We start from the raw sequence: 17,803 nt of genomic DNA on the forward strand, positions 1-17,803 counted from the left end.
AGACATTTCCCACATTACCACCAGCCTCAAAATTTACTCTGTATTAGTTCATAAATTTAAGGATTAATGATACTAAAGATACTAAGTTTGTAAAGATCAGGAACCCATCATTATTTGTAGCTTGTAACAACTGTAAAATATAATGTATTTTAAATAAGAAGTTTAAATATATGAACAACTATGAAATAGAGATCCATTGAGATCTTGAGATAGAAAGTAGTAATCTTGAGATAATAATCTCAGGATAAATAGAGTTATCAACAGAAAGCATATTGCTCTCCAGGGAAGAAGAATTTAGAAATTGTTACTAAATATATTGTACAGTTTCATGACTGTAAAAGACAATGATGATGTCTCCATATCATAATTGATTCATGGTCACGTTCACAACTTCATACTTGGTCCTGTTTTCATGACCTGTCATCTGAGACAAGAGGTTTAAAGGGCCAGAGCAGCAATGTCAACGAGTTTGTCCTCCTGGGCCTCACTCAGGATCCTGCTGGGCAAAGAGCATTATTTGTCATGTTTTACTCATCTACCTTGTGACGATTGTGGGCAACCTACTAATTGTGTTTACAACTATTACCAGTCCCTTTCTGGGCTCACCAATGTACTTCTTCCTTGCCTGTCTTTTACTCCTTGATGCTGTTTATTGCAATAACATCCCACCAAAGTTGATCACAGACTTACTTCGTGATAAAAAGGCCATCTCTTTCACAGCGTGCATGGTTCAGATCTTTGTACAGCATTTATTTGGTGGCACTGAGGTCTTTCTGGTGGCCATGGCCTATGACTGCTATGTGGCCATCTGTAAGCCACTGCACTATTTGACCATCATGAATCAATGGGTCTGCATCCTGCTGTTGGTGGTGGCCTGGACTGGTGGTTTTGTACACTCTCTGCTTCAAAAATCTCTTTGTTTATAACCTTCCCTTCTGTGGTCCCAAAGTCATTGACCACTTCATGTGTGACATGTATCCATTATTGGAACTTGCGTGCATTGACACCTACTTCATTGATGTCACTGTGGTTGCCAGTGGTAGAGTAAGATGTATAATGATCTTTATCCTTCTCCTGATCTCTTATGGAATCATTCTGAAGTCTCTTAAAACTAACAGTCAGGAAGGGAGGCGCAAAGCCCTGTCTACCTGCAGCTCCCACATCACTGTAGTTGTCTGTTTGTTTGTTTCTTGTATTTTTATGTATTCTAGACCTGTTTCCAACTTTTCCATAGATGAATCTATTTCTGTGTTTTATGCAGTTATCACTCCAATTTCAGATATGGCTTACTTTTTAAAAAGTTGTTAGTCAGTGGGGTCTCATTCTTCCCCCAGACATTACAGACTATTGTCATTGCTCATATTTAGCTTCCAGAACTTGATGCTAAGGCCCTGTTGCTGAATATACCTCATACTTCCATCACAGGATAGTTGGAAATGACCTGGAAGTGTCAAGACTACTGACTAGCTTTATAGTGCTAGAAGGTACTATATACACCACCAGAGAGAAAAAAATCTAGTACACAAAAGAAGTAGGAATAAAAGGACAAGAAAGGGGAATGAGATTGTATGAAATAAAATCACTATTATTGCATATCACAGAGATTCAGATTAAAAGTGTCAACACTCCTGCCAAATGTGCAGAACTATGGGTAGCTCTCTTGTCAAGAATTATGATGTCTGCCGCAGCAGACTCTGCAGGTACAAGTTGTTCTCAGGAGTTCTTGGGCAGGGTCTTTCTCACTGTCAGAGTAAGACCCTGCTTACTTACTTGTGCTTGGTTGAGTAAGGAGCTTTGGTCAGAGTGCTCCTTTAGTCTGGTTTACACATCACTTGCCTTATGTAAATATTTCATAATGTATAACTGCTAGTTTTTTAGCCATCTTATTTTAGAATTTTTATTTTCATTTATATAGTTACTTATTTAACCTTTGAGAATTTCATACATATATACAATGCATTTTGAGCAAACTCTTCCCCTTTTTTCCTCCCTCAACCTCTCCTGAAGCCTTACCTCACCACGGCCCCCTAGTAACTACATATCCTCCTTTATTGTACCCACTAAGTTCAATTAGTTCAGCACACATATATAAGTGTATACAGGGCCAACCACTGGAGCATGGGAAACCTACCAGGAGCTACACTCATTAAGAAAACAGGTGCTCACTGCCTCAGCAGCTTTCTCCCTCAGCAGCTTTCATTCACCAGCAGCGTCTCAGCTAGGGGTGAGACCCAATAATCCTCTCCCTTATCCATGTTGGAGTGTTGACTTGATTTGATCTTGTAATCGTCTTGTGTAAACAACCACAGCCTCTGTTATTGCACGAGTGCAAGGACCCTGTTGTGTTGAGAGGACACTGATTTACAGCAGTCCTCTCCAGTCTCACAATCTTTTGGTCCCTTCATTGGCTATGTTCCCTGAGCCTTGGGAGGAGGAGCTGTGATACAGCTATCTCATTTGAGGTGGAGTACTCCACAGTTCCTTATTCTCTACAGGTTGGCTAGTAGTGGTTCTCTGTCATAGCTTTAGTCCACTAGAAAAAGAAGCTTCTTTGATGAGGGGAAAAGGCCACACTCATCTACAAATGCAAGGATAAATATTTAGAAGGTGACTAGATACTGTGTCAATTCAGCAAAATGGTAGTACTGGGATTCGCTCTAGTGCCTATGCCCTCTCCAGTCACAGGTTCTTGTCTAGGTTAACAGTTCCAGGCATGAGGTTCCTTCTGTTGAGCAGACCTTAAGTCCAAAGAGACAGCTACTTGTTACCATCAATACAGTGGCACAATTACAGTTGGGCATATCTTTCTGGCCAGTCATTATTGTAGTTTTCAGGTTTTACAGCTATGTAGAATTGCCGATAACTTTTCTGCCTTTGCAACCTACATAATACTTTCTGGCACTATGAAATTTGGCCATCAGGGAGGTGGTGAATCTTTAGTATTTTGTACATAACTTTGTAGGTTCCTTATGTCCCTTGGCAATTACCTTTTCTCTCTTTGTAATATTAAAGCCTTCTTCCCTAGAGATTGCGCATGGAAATAAACATGTCTAGGAGAGAGTTCTTCATTTGAATTTTAATCATGTAGTCTAACAAACTAATATAATGACCTTTCAGCCTCTTCTATTAGAAATAGTGATGATCTGTGGTTGCCTACCCATGTAAAATTACCTGCACATATAAATGGAAAATTATTTTCCTATTAGAATGATCCCAGGGACTTTTGAAAACTGAATTATGGCCAAGCTGGAGGATGACTTAATATTTAGTCCTTAAGGTATCGCCTTCCTGTGTGTCTATCATTGCTTATGGAAGTCTGTGGAGGTTTTCAATTTTTAATATTATGAAGATGCAGAGTGTTGTTTTTAATTAGGAAAGGAAAGTATTTGTAATTCTGACTGAGTAAAAGACTGAAGAAGTTTCCTTTTACTTATTAGAAATCTCTAATATTAGCTTTTCCATTGTTAGCTAAAATCTTTACTAGCTAAGCACATGAAAGTTATTTTAAGTCCTTAAAGCAATGTCCTGTTGCTGCTTCACCAAAATAGAATTTCATGTCACTATCTTCAGTGTTCACTTTTCTTGTTCATTTACGACACTAAAAAGAGGTTTGGATATTTATAATATTTCCATGAATTTGATCAATTTTATAAACAATTGTGCAAAATAATATCCTTGCTCTTTGGTATTTTTACAGCAGCTAAAAGTATTTAGCATCCTTTATTCAATAAGTATAGGTATTATGGTCAAATGTCTTTATATCGGTGTACTCCATCTTTATACACCACAGTCATCCTTAATAAAAGAGGCAATGATTTTCTCCACCATGGACAAATCCAAAATGTGAGTTCTAGAAGTAATGGCCTAGGGAAACCAGGTGAGTATTCTTGTGATATACTGAATTGCTTGCACTTCTTAAAGGACAGATAGTCTTATGAGGAGTATGTGAATAGTAAAAGTTAAGGTGACACAGAAATTAATTGAAAAAAATAGTGTATTTAGTTTTATTTTCACAAGCTGATTATTATTTTCCACATTGCTGTACAAAACATTTTGTCCATTACATGAGTAGCAATTAAAAATCAATTTGTTTATTATTTTGTTTTGTATTTTATATTTTACATGACACTTAACCAAGAAGAAATATAATTATTTTATATATGATTATACTAGACAATTCAAATTGTGTACACAAAGTATGCTATAGAGTAAGAAAACAAATGCCTTATGTTCTTGAGGCTTCATATGGGATTTTATGTATAGATCTTAAAATGATGACCAAAAACATGTTAGTACACATAGATAGCTAATCCTATGATCAGAGGATCTCTCATGTACTGTCACCAAAATTCGTAAAATTGTTATGTTAAAAACACAGCCATGGATGATCTTAAATACTGTATTAGATGTTTTTTTCTAGAAGTCTTATTGGTTAATTTTAAAAGCATAATCACACTATTATACAGTTCTAAAAACATTAAAGACATTATGTTATACTTGAAGAACTCCATTTTTTACTGCATTCTGGAAATAATCAAGTGGGCATAAGTGAATAGATTTGACTTGGTGAAGAACAACTCTCACAGTTAATGGAAGTGGAGATGTCAAACACTGTAGAAAGTCAGACAGGGATGAATATTGGACATAGAATACTTTGACCCTTACGTTATTCAGCATGCATGTTGTTGTCTGTCCATAGCTTCTATATGTCCAGTGCTCTTGAAATAGATGTTGACAATAATAGAAATAATATGTCTGAAAAAGGAGCATCTTGGCCAGCTTCTAAATAAAGCTCATACTCTTTCCACATGCCCTCCCCCACTACTACATCAGTGCAAAGCATACTCTTGTTTGCTTCTAGACAAAATATATTGCTTCACAGGTAAATATTCCTTGTACCAAACTGTGGTAAATAGATAACTCCTAGGACACATAATTTAATCTAAACTTGTAGTATTATTTACATCTTGAACTAAAGGAGATTAATCTTCTGTTGAAAGGGATTGTAATGCTTCATTGACTTTGTTCACAGTGGAAGCACTCAAAATGCTGCTATCAGCTTTTATATTTATATTTACCAGGCTCTGAGAAAGGCTTTGTATGCTCTGCATATAGTTAAAGCAACAACATCGTTATTAAATTAGGCTAAGCCTGTTTCTGAGGTAGAAACGATGAAAGGGAACATAAGGAGATTTGTAATGTGGTTCATGGTCACCTTCCTAGCAGACTGATAAACCTGAGATTGCACACACACACAAATCATATGGCCACAGTATTCAGTATTGGCTTATGCTCTGCTTCCAAAATTGTCCAGGGTTCTCTGTACCACTCAGTGGGAAAATTTGAGCAACTAATTGGTCATTGCAGTTCCTATCTCCCACTTATCTATGGTTAGTATTTTTCAAAAATCAGAATAGGCTTGAAATATTTTATATGACTATGCAAAGATGACAAAGAAAAAGAAACTTTCAGTCAAACACAGAAATGGGCCTGCACTATCTTGTACAGTTTGAATGAAAAGGTTGTGAAATCATCTCACTTGTTTCTTTAACTTCATGTGTAAACTGTAAAATATTAGTAACTCATTTAAAATTGATTCACGCCCATGCAGTCTCATGTGGAGTATATAATTTCCCCTTTAATATGCTTCTTTTGGGTGTGTGGACATTGGATTTCTAAATGTGTAATTCCTATCCATGAAAATGACACTTAAGACAAGTAGTGATTTTTTTTCTATGTCAGTTTCCAGTTTCTAATTTCTCCTGTTTCACTACTGAGGTCACTGAGACAGTCTAAAAGTAGCTGAGGATATTGTAGATTTGAAGATTTATGTTTAATCATGCATATTTAGATCAGTATAGTGAATAAGTTATTTGAATTCAGTAGTAGCAAGGATGCAGTGGGCAGAACTATACTGAACTTACTAAAAATTCTCAAAATAATTAAAAGAACTATTTGAAATATTTTCTATAGACCGAAAATAGCTAAATGCATTTACAGTGACTTGATGCAATTTAAAGTCAAATCACTTAAAATCCAATATGTCTCTAGAAGAGTATAGTGAATAAGTTATTTGAATTCAGTAGTAGCAAGGATGCAGTGGGCAGAACTATACTGAACTTACTAAAAATTCTCAAAATAATTAAAAGAACTATTTGAAATATTTTCTATAGACCGAAAATAGCTAAATGCATTTACAGTGACTTGATGCAATTTAAAGTCAAATCACTTAAAATCCAATATGTCTCTAGAAGATAGAAGATGGAATTTTAATATGTCAGTATTGTATTTGCATTATTTTCACCCTACTCCCTCCCTCTCTAACTACTGTTGTGTCCTTCCCTCACAATTGCTTGTCCTCTTCTTTAATTATTAGTGTTACATATAACACCATAAATACATATATATGTGAGCATCACTAAATACATATATATATATATTATGGTAATTTAGTGATGCTACTGATTATATGTGTTAAGGGATGCCCACTCAGGATTACCTAGTCATTCAGGAAGATAGTCCCTGAAGAAAATTGATTCTCCTTCCCGGAGTATCCACTTTTCTTTACCGACTTTTATCCCTCAATATTTTCAGGTGGGACTCTGTGAATTTTTACCCATCAAAATTGTAATGTCAATTGGCTTTAGAGGACTGAAATTGTTTAGAGTAGTGTACAGTATATGTCTAATGGGGCAATGTCAGCAGTAAGCTGAATGCTCATAGAGATAAAGGTCCTATTTTGAAGATACTATCTCCAGATAAAAGCAGATCCAATTAATTTATGAATTAAGATAATAAAAGTTTATTGATATCATAGAGAGTAGATTTCTGACAATCTGGATTCATTTCACCTTTTGCCATTGCTTTCTGAGAGCTGTGATGACAGAATGTAGTCTAAGTAAGATGTCTAAGTGTTGGAATGACTATGATACAGAGATCCACTGATGTCTTGATATACAATGTACTAGTCATAGAGTTGATAAAATCATAAGAGGAACAGAGTTACCAACCTGAAGTATATTTTTATTATTGGTAAAAGAACTCAAGAAATGTTTATTAAATGTCTACTGCAGGTTATTCAGTGTAGAAGAAAATGATGAAAACATGCATCATGTGTTAGTCATAATGGACTCATGACCATGTCTATTAGACTCATGGCAAGTCTATTCTCATGAACTTCCATCTTTGAAACAAATCTTATAACGGAATCAATGGGACAAAGCAACAATGTCACAGAGTTTTTCCTACTGGGCCTCACTCAGGATCCTATGGGACAAAAAGCACTATTTGTCATGTTTTTGCTTCTGTACCTTATGACAATCATGGGCAACCTCCTCATTGTAGTGACAGTCATTGCCAGCCCTTCTTTGGGCTCCCCAATGTACTTCTTCCTTGCATGTCTGTCATTCTTGGATACTGTTTATTCAACTGCAATCTCGCCAAAGTTGATTATAGACTTACTCTGTGATAAAAAGGTCATCTCCTTTACTGCTTGCTTGAGCCAGCTCTTTATAGAGCATTTATTTGGTGGTACTGAGATTGTCATTCTGGTGGTGATGGCCTATGATCGCTATGTGGCCATCTGTAAGCCACTTCACTATTTGACCATCATGAATCGACGAGTTTGCATCACTTTGTTGGTATTTGCCTGGATCGGAGGTTTCACACACTCTCTGATTCAAATTCTCTTTGTTTACAACCTTCCTTTCTGTGGCCCCAATGTCATTGACCACTTCATGTGTGATATGTCCCCATTATTGGAACTTGCATGCACGGATACCTACTTCATTGGTCTGACTCTTATTGCTAATGGTGGAGCCATGTGTATTGTGGTCTTTATCCTTCTCATAGTCTCCTACATAATCATTCTAAACTCTCTCAAGACTCACACTCAGGAGGGAAGGCGCAAAGCCCTGTCCACCTGCAGCTCCCACATCACGGTGGTTGTCTGCTTTTTTGTTCCTTGTATTTTCATGTATGCTAGACCTGTTTACAATTTTTCTACTGATAAATTCATCACTGTATTTTATACAGTTGTCACTCCCTTGTTGAATCCTTTAATATACACACTGAGAAATTCAGAAATGAAAAATTCTATGGAAAAACTCTGGTGTAAAATGCCAAATACAAATAGAATGTCTGCTCACTGAACATGTAACTGATTGAACAGAAATATTCAGAAATAACATTCTAACAAAGGATGACATCTTTTAGACAGTAAATTTTCATGGGATACTTTAGCTTATTGTGAAAATAAGAACAATTCATCCTTTGAGATTAAAAATCAGCTTAGGAAAGAATTTTTGGAAGATGATTAAAAGAGTTTTGTCATGCTACACTATACACTAAGCTTCCCTTGAACATAATTTATCTCTGTAAGATTGAAGAGTTAGCAGATAGCAGTTCATTATTTTCAGCTGAGAAATCAGAAGACAATTTGGAGAATTTTATGATCATTCCCATGCATGAGAAAGGATTATGGTTAATGGACACATTTCTTGGCGTCAAAAGATGTTTTGAAATAGAAATTATTCATTAATTTATCACTATAGAAAAGTTATTCATCTATATTATGCACTTTGATTATAGATTACTCAATTCCTAACCTCAGTGTCTCTGTCCCTCTAGTTCTAGGTGTTTGGATAGCAGATGGTACTGGTCCAAGCTAAAGATATTATCAATGAACAATTTTGCTCAATGGCATTCAATGGATGTTGCAACTAGAATTTAGTACCTAAATACCAACCTAAAGCCAATTTATGAGCGTATTTCTAAATATACCTTGATAGTTAATATGTTCAATTTTGCCATTTTAAAAACAATATATATTTCTCATACTATCTTCCTGTTTAAAAACTGGCTAAGAAATGATTTGTGGAAGCATTGTGTTCCTAAAATTGCATTGAATTTAAATATTTTATACACAGACTTAAAATAATTTAAGCATGTAATACAAAATTTCAATTGATGTAAAACACCAAGTTTTTCTCAGCATATAACCCTCTCAGAAACGAGGTGAATGAATATTGCTTTCATTTCCATAGAAATCAAGAGATTTGTATTCACGTTTTGCTTTGTTTTCCTGTTTATAAATGGCTTTTATTTTCTATATTTAATGTATACACTATGTTGGTGTGAGACACATTGAATAGAGGTTTCTTGAGTGAACAAATCAATGTAATCATTGGGTCACATGTGTACTGTTGGCTTTAAATTTTGTTTCAAGAGCAATTAAACATACACATTTGGAAGCAATCAAATAGAGTTCAGCTTTAACACCTGCAGTTCTATGTCCACTGTTAGTAGAGATAAACAGCAGATGCAAACATTTGGATAAACAAATGCACAGGGCTTATGAACAGTGCAATTTCTTTTCTAACCGTAAATGTACCTGAAAATTTTAATATTTTAAAATGTCATTATTTATGCATTCCAATTATATGTGCAACTTATTTATAAACTGTTGAGAATCTTACCTTGACTATTATTAGGATCATTGAAAGTGTTTTTGTACCTTCTGGCTGCCATTCCTATATTTTTCAACAAGTTTAATCCTATCATTAAATATTTTTAAAATTATTTAAAATCATATTGATGCATTCTTAAATACATATTTGTAAGTGTCATTAATTATTTTATGCATTTGCAACATTATATACTATTTATGGTGTATAATCTCTCATTTTTATTCTGTAAGTTGATTTTAACAAGTACAAATAACCAGGAGCCTTCATAGAAAAATATTCCCATTTCTTCATAATCTTAAATGTTTTTTACATTTTGTAGTCAGTTTCCTACTTCCTCCATGTACTTGCAATCAATCATTCACTTCTGTCCTTGTTCTTCATTTTCCCATAATGCCCTACAAATATGTGTGGATTACAGAGTAATCTTTCCTACTTACTATGGTATAATGCATTTTATATTTCTCTGTTCTTCTGTTAAGTATATGTATGCTTGCATGGAAGATCACTTTATTGATTAGTAGTGTTCAAGTTTATACATCTTTCACAATTCGTTCCACTTTCTCCAATTAGAGTTAGTTGGGTTGTTTCCATATACTTAAAATTATGAGCAATGCTTTTATAGTATAAAATGTACATGTATATCAATGGGATGCTTCTTAAATATTGGATAAACATTTAGGAGCAGTAGAGCCAGGCTTTATGTTCAATATAGAGTTGACTTCATAAGAGACTGCCAGTCTGCTTAGCACACTCTAGTCCTGTTGTGTAGGGATCCTCTGAAAAGCTAGAACTGAACATGGGCGTGTCTAGAGACCAATGCTGAGAGAGGCTGAGAATTGCTGAGGGACACTGAGCACCCTGGGAAAAATGGGAGGAGCCGTCGCCATTTAGGAAATGGAGCTGCATACCCCAGGCCACGTTTCGAATATGGCAAAGTAAAAGCCTATGAGAATTCATGCTTTTGTAAGTCATCCCCTCTCAGATGTCATACATTATGCAAAACCCAAATAGAAGTTATTCTGTTGGTTTTGTCAGCACCTCAGAGGTGGTGGGCACAAGGGTCTCCCAAGAAGGGGATAAGGGAAAATTTAGTGCAACAAGTCCTTTGCTTATGAGTGATCAACTTGTAATTTCACACATTTTTCATGTTTGTCATAATATGATACCGTTGATGGATTTTAGTAATTATGTTTGGCATGGTCCTTTTTTAATTTATATTTTACATAGTATAAAAATGATTGGGTTCAGTGAACTTCGCTAGTATTTCTCCACATAAAACCCATCTCTCAGCCCTCCTAATGCTGGTCTCCTTTCTACCTCAAATCATCCAAATTCTGTTTTCATGATGATTTTTTTTAATTTAGAGTTCACATATTAGACAATTCATGCCATGATTTTGCATTAATTTCCCTCACAATTATCTCTTTTTTTCTTCTCAAGTCATTTAGATGTATTCCTCAGTGAAACTCACTCCCTTCTATTTGAATGATGATTTTGCTTATATGAGAAAACATTGTATTTGTCTTTGTGGTTGGCTTAATTATGGTAGACTGATTATCTCCAATTCAGTTAATTTTTCTTCTAATGAAATAATTTGGGTTTTTAAAAATATTTTTCATTCTAGATTGTACCTAGTGATATTGTCACTCCTTTATAAGCTAAGCCCATTTAAAGACTTTTTATACATGTGCATGTATATATTTTAGGAAGTTTATTCAATAATTTCATATGACTTTTTCAGAACGTCCTTAGTTCTATTTATCCCTCCACATATTCCCTCCTCAACTCAATCCTCTTTTCTCCCATCCCATTGAAGCCTTCCTGTTATTATTCCCCTTTAACCCTTTATACCACTATGGTCTATATTCCCTCTATTGAAAGCTGCCCCCACTCCATAGTCCCTTACAATTTTTTTGACTCTACGAGTATTTCAATGAAAGCCATATATCTAAAGTTTCAAAGCTAAAATCCAGAAATGATAGAAAACATGTGACATTTGTCTTTCTTGGTCTTAGTTACCTTTCTGAAAGTGATTGTTTCTATCTCTATCCATTTATCTATAAACTTTGTATTTTTGTGTTAATAGCTGCGTAATATTCTATTATGCAAATGCTTCACATTTTCATCGTCCATTCATCAGTTCATGGAAATCTAGTCTGTTAACATTTCCTGATTATTATAAATAGAACAAGAAATAAAAAAAATGAAACATGGGAGAGTTTTGTGACACCACAAAAATACGTAACTTTTGAGTTATGGGCACATACAAAGGAGGTGGATACCACCATGAATTGTTAAAAAATAACTTCAATAATGATGTAGTAGAAAATTTCCCAAGCCTAGTGAAAAGAAATGCCCATCTAGGTACAAGAGGGCCACAGACAGGACTAGTAAAGAAATTCATCACAACATATTGTAGATAAAATATTAAAAACAGAATAAAGCAAGGGTAATGAAACCTGCAAGAGAAAAATGTCACCCATAAAGACAGGCTCATTAGAATAACACCTGATAATTTGAAGGAAACAGGTAAATTGAGAAGGGCCTAGAAAGATGTATTTCAAATTACAGCAGACCAAAATTTCCAACATACTATTATACCCATCAAAACTCTCATTAAATTGAAGGGGAAATAAAAACTTTTCATAATAAAAGCATATTAAAGGAATTTATGGTTATAAAATAAACTCGATAGAGGATATTAGAAGGAATAATTCAATCTAAACAGACTGATAAAAACACTGAAGAGGTCACAGGGAACAAACAAACAATTTGATACAAGAAATCAAAATAGATCTGAAAAACACCACAAAATCAATAAAAGGATAGGAACTACTACACATTAGTATAATAACTAATATTTATCCTCTCAATTCCCAATTCTCAAGATTTGATTAGAAAATGAGATCCATCTTTTAACTGCCTTGAAGAACACATTTTATCCATGCTAGAAATCAATGTAGGTTAAAGGAGGGAAAAGTTATTCCAAGCAAAAGGAACTAGGAAGCAAGCAGGAATCCATATTTCAATATATGACAAGAGAAACTTCAAACCAAAACTAGTAAGAGGAGATAAGGAGGGACACTTCATACACATTAAAGAAATTCCACCAACATGATATTACAATCCCAAATAATTATAAACCAAACACAGGGACACCTAATTTTATAAATACTTTTAAATACAAATGCACAGATAAATAAAACAGTGATAGTGGGTGATTTAAATAACTCATTCTCATCAATAGATAAGTCATTTGAGAACAAAAACTAAACAGAATAATTCTGGAGTTAAAGGACATCATAAATCAAATGGAACTAACAGAAGTCTACAGAACATTCCATCCAAAAACTAATTAATATACATTCTTCACCTCAACCCATGAAAATTTTCCCCAAATTGACCAAATAGAATATAAGGAAAGTCTCAAGAACCACGGAAAAAAATTTAAAAAGTTCTACATTCTATCAGACAGCAGTGGAATAAAACTGGATATCAAGAACAGAAACTACAGAAAGTGCGCCCACTCATGGAGACCAAACAACACACTACTGAATGGCAATTGTGTCAAGGAAGAAATGAAAAAAAATTCTTACATAGGATAAAAATGATAGCACAACATATCAAAATCTATGGGACACAATGAGAGCAATCCTGAGGAAGTTTATAGTACTAAGTGCCTACAACAATTAGACAGCTCCCAAAGCAAAACTTGATGAACCTGAAGTGTGTGAGAAACAAAATGAACAGAACTCCCCACCGAAACAAGAAAATTTAAAAAATGAGATGGAAGGAGTACTTCCAGGCCTCTGGGGCCTTGCCCATATGAACTTCACAGCACTCTCAGCGTTCTCAATCAGACAAAAGCGCAGCATAGAACTGGGGAAATGGGCAGCAGGCTCCAACCGAAGTCAAAGAATCGTTGGTAGCTGATTAATGTTGGACATGAACTTCCCTGAGGGAAACCTAGGTACACAAACTTGACTCAGTAGGGTTTAACATATATGACAGAATGCATGAAATCCAGTGTGTGTGTGTGTGGGGGGGGGCTATGGGAGAAAGTGGTTGATGGAGGAGGTATAAATTTGATTAATATAGGGTTTAACATATATGACAGAATGCATGAAATCCAGTGTGTGTGTGGGGGGGGCTATGGGAGAAAGTGGTTGACGGAGGAGGTATAAATTTGATTAATATACTTTAATTCATCTTTAGTTTTTTAACAGTTCTCCACACAGTTTCCCATAGTGGTTCCATGAGTTTCTAAGCCCACCAGAAGTGAATGAACACAAAAATTCAGTAAAAATATACATTAAATGCAAAAGAAACAGAATTAATCATACTGCAGAGATACCTGTACAGCCATGTTCATTGCTGCTCTCTTCACAATAGCTAAGAAATGGAAACAACCTAAATGTCCCTCAACTGATGAATGAATAATGAGAATGTGATACATTTACACAATGAAGTTCTACTCAGCAGTAAGAAAAGATGACATTTTCAGGTAAATGGATGGAGCTAGAGACTGTTATATGAAGTGAAGTAACAAAATGCAGAAAACCAAGGGACATATGTTCTTCCTCATTTGGGGATCGTTTTACCAATCCCTTATAAGTGAATATATATCCTTATGTAACAACAAAATCCAGAAAAATGGAAAGAAAACATGGAAGTAAAGGAAAAGCACAAACCCAAAAGTGGAGGATAGTTGAAAACAGGCGTTATGTGGGGGAGCGTGGGAATGCGTCTCCCAACTGGCTAGTTCTTCCAAGGGGCGGGGCCTGCTGCAGAGCCCAGCGCTAGATGAGAGCCATCTTGGGACTGAAGCAGCCAGCCTGGAGGAAGGCACATGTTGGCAGGGTAGGAAAAGAGAGGTGACCCCAGCGCCTCACCCACATGATTGTGAGAGGGGGCATTTACCGACCTGGGGTGAGACTGTGGGCCCAAGACGGCATGGGCAAAAGTTAATGGAGACTATGAGTAGGCCTTGGGAGCGTCTTGTGGCAGGCTTTGATCCATTGTGCAGGAGTGCTTGTCCCTGTGTAAGTTCCCCAATTTATCTCCTCCGGACCTGTGGGCATAAACCGTAATAAATGCACATAAATATATTATATGGTTTGTCTGATTGCACAGCAGACCTAGAGGGAATTCAGTGACAGAGTGTAAGGCTGGGAGGGCAGGAGGGAGAAACATTCAGGAGCCCGCTGTGGGAGGCAGGTGTTATTGGGGGAGGGAGGACATAACGGGGTCATTTGGACTAGGGAGGGAGGAAGAGGGCAAAATGGGGGAGAGAGAGTAAAAGTGAATAGATCTTGGGGGCATAGGGAAGCCAGAGGGAAATGTATTGCCCCCAAGCCCCCCTGAGGAATGTATATATGGTGACTGAACATTAGCTCATATGTATGGCTGGGGATGTATGGCAAGGAACAAGTGGCAGACAGGAAAGACATCCCTTTGAATGGTTTGTCAAAGTGGTCCAAGAGTCTCCCAAAATAACACAAGGTATTGCCAGAGCTCTTAATTATCTCCCTTATCTTGGAAGATAAGACCCTATTGCTGAAGACAGGACATAGTTTAGGCACAGAATTTGGATCAATGGAGCAGAAATTCAGCTGGAAGCTGTTTCACTGAAGCTTAATTCCCATAGTTCTGGAGGATACTATGCAAGCTGATAAGGGAGAAAAGTCAATCAATGGTCCAACCAAGTCCTAAAGCCTAATAACCATAATGACCAGCAAGAACAAACTACCTCTACTGGTGTGTAGTGGCACTGTTATCTGAGGGATAATCAACAGGTACTTAATTAGACTTAAAGCCCTCTCAATGAGAGTGAACTCATGGGAGGCACTGTAAACACAGAGAAAACCCCAACTTTGTCATAACTCTAGAAAAATGAAATTTCTTACTATATGTTAAACATGGATCTTTATATTTACAGGCAAGAATACTGCACACCATTCATCAAAGAATCTTCCTTTTGCAACAAATGGAGGCTACTGAAGAACCCTACAACTGGTTAGACACAAAGAATATACATGTGAGAGATGCCCAGTCCTAGGTGACATATCTTCAGTGGAACTGCTACACCTAAGACTCATGGAACATAGCAAAATGGGAGGGGGTAGAGACAAAAGTAGTGCACCGCTCAACTCTCAGTAGTGAGGCCTCCTTATAAAACAGCATGTGATGCGTACAAAAGGCCACAACTGTCCCACTTTTAAAGAATAAGAGATTGCAGAGTGTATATCTCTGGATAGGATTCCTATATCAAAGTTCTCCCACCCATGACTCAAGGACCATTGTGGAAGAGGGTGTTGAAAGATTGTAAGAGTCAGGGATGGCCCATGAACATAAGGAGGCAGAGGCTTTCAGGCCACTGGAAGCTTACACGTATGAACTTATGGCAATGGTGACATTGAGCACAGGACCCATGCCAACCCAATCAGACAAGGGCCCAGGGTGGAGTGAGAGAAATAGGTGGTAGGTCAGTCCTAGTCTGGGAACTATTGAAGACTGATCACTACTGGCTGAAGGAGAGTAGGCCACACCAACAAACTTTAAATAGACTGAGTAGACTTCAGTGGAGGAATTTGTACCAAAGGACATCTGGTACAGATTCTTGACTGTGTAGGTTTTAACATGCATAGTTGAATACATGAGGTCAGGTGTGGGGTGGATATGGAGGCCATGGATGGGAAAGAGGGGATAAATTCAATTATTACCTGTTGTGTGAAATGTATAAAAGCTCAAAAATTTTTTTATAAAAAGAAACAGAATACAATGAAAAAAAATGAAGAATTGGTTCTTTGAAAGGATCAACGAGCTGTAAATCTATATTATCGTACTTAGTTTATGAGATACTGAAAGACTAAGCATTCCTCAAATGACCTTATCACCTACTCTGAAATATATAATGCATTTGTGATTGTATATGGGATAGTTTTGTAGTGTTAGGAGGAATTATGGCCTTAACAATGTTTTCATTTGTAAATTAAGCATTACATAAGGAGATGCCTGTTGGGTGCCAAGTTGACAAGGGATGGACTTGTGATGGCTCATCTTGGGTGTCAATTTGACTTGATCTAGTATTAACTGAAATGAGAGCGATTGGATCATTTGAAGCAGAAGACCCATCCTAAATGTGGGCATTACCTTCTGATGGCAGCCTGTATAAAAGGCCATGGCAGAAGGGAGCTCTTCTTTTGCCCCTTGCCTTCTCTCACTGTTGAGTTCCTCTTGCTACTGTGACCAAATTCTTTGAATTCTGATGTAGACTGAAGACTAGTGAATTTCCTGGAATCCCTCAGGCCTTCAACCCCAGATACATCCAACCTCTCAGACTGAGCAACGACTGGAAACTCAGCCTCTCCAGTGTGGTTCAACCATTGTGGGACTACTTAGACTCTATCCTGTAAATTAATCTAATATTAATTTCACTAGTCCTGTGTCTTTAGAGAACCCTGACTTATACAAAGAGTGTATGTGATAGCTGAGATTTGAAATTGGCCAAGGTACCTATCAATAGTTGTTTATCAGACTTGGGTGGGTGCTTAAAAGAAGTCATATAGATAAATTGATACAAACATAAGTATGGAGAATATTTGGAAAGATCTAATATAAAACATCAGGATTGTTGTTAGTATGATTGTTGTTAGTGCATGATATGCTGAATTTTCACTAAATTGAGGTTTTAATTGGCTCTTGAGATGGAGAAGAAAATTGGGGAAATACGTGAGATGATGGATTGTTAATGTCTTTCTGTACAGAAAATATTTCAATTTTGCACATGAATGTATATGCATGCATCATGGTGTTATTTACCAAATTTAATTTTTGTATGTTTCTTGAACTTTTATGCATTTCATACAAAACATCATAACCATATTTATGCTCCCTCTCCCATTCACAACCACATTCCTCCCCCACCGGATTTCACACATTCTGTCATACATGTTAAGGCCTATTGAGTCAAGTTTGTGTACTCAGATTTCCTTCAATGCAAGTTCATCTATGGGAGTCTAGTCAGTCTGTACAGAGTCATTTCTCCAAAGATCAACTCTTTCTCACCTAGCAGTAATCAACTGTCAATAACTGATAGGACAGGGTTGGGGCCAGCTGCCGATTTTTCCAGTTGTATGCTGTGTTTTTGTCTCCTGTACAGAGTCATTTCTCCAAAGAAGATCAACTCTCTCTCACCTAGCAGTAATCAGCTGTCAATAACTGATAGGGCAGGGTTGGGGCCAGCTGCCGATTTTTCCAGTTGTATGCTGTGTTTTTGTCTGATTGAGTTTGCATGGGTCTTGTCCATGCTGACACCATCGCTATAAGTTCATATG

General features: G+C 36.5%; 1 protein-coding gene and 1 pseudogene across 1 annotated transcript; both read left to right on the forward strand.

The window, feature by feature from the left end:
* The first annotated feature begins 450 nt into the window (after positions 1–450).
* On the forward strand, positions 451–1,308 carry LOC103742584 (annotated as a pseudogene).
* A 5,903-nt stretch (positions 1,309–7,211) lies between these two features.
* LOC103742585 (olfactory receptor 4A5-like) lies at positions 7,212–8,150 on the forward strand. Its single transcript, XM_008843677.1, has one exon. It carries the CDS (start codon positions 7,212–7,214, stop codon positions 8,148–8,150), a length of 939 nt encoding a protein of 312 aa, XP_008841899.1.
* Positions 8,151–17,803: the final 9,653 nt, after the last annotated feature.

This window comes from Nannospalax galili, unplaced genomic scaffold, assembly GCF_000622305.1.
Source record: "Nannospalax galili isolate Female #2095 unplaced genomic scaffold, S.galili_v1.0 scaffold1200, whole genome shotgun sequence".
In the NCBI taxonomy this organism is placed as follows: domain Eukaryota; kingdom Metazoa; phylum Chordata; class Mammalia; order Rodentia; family Spalacidae; genus Nannospalax; species Nannospalax galili.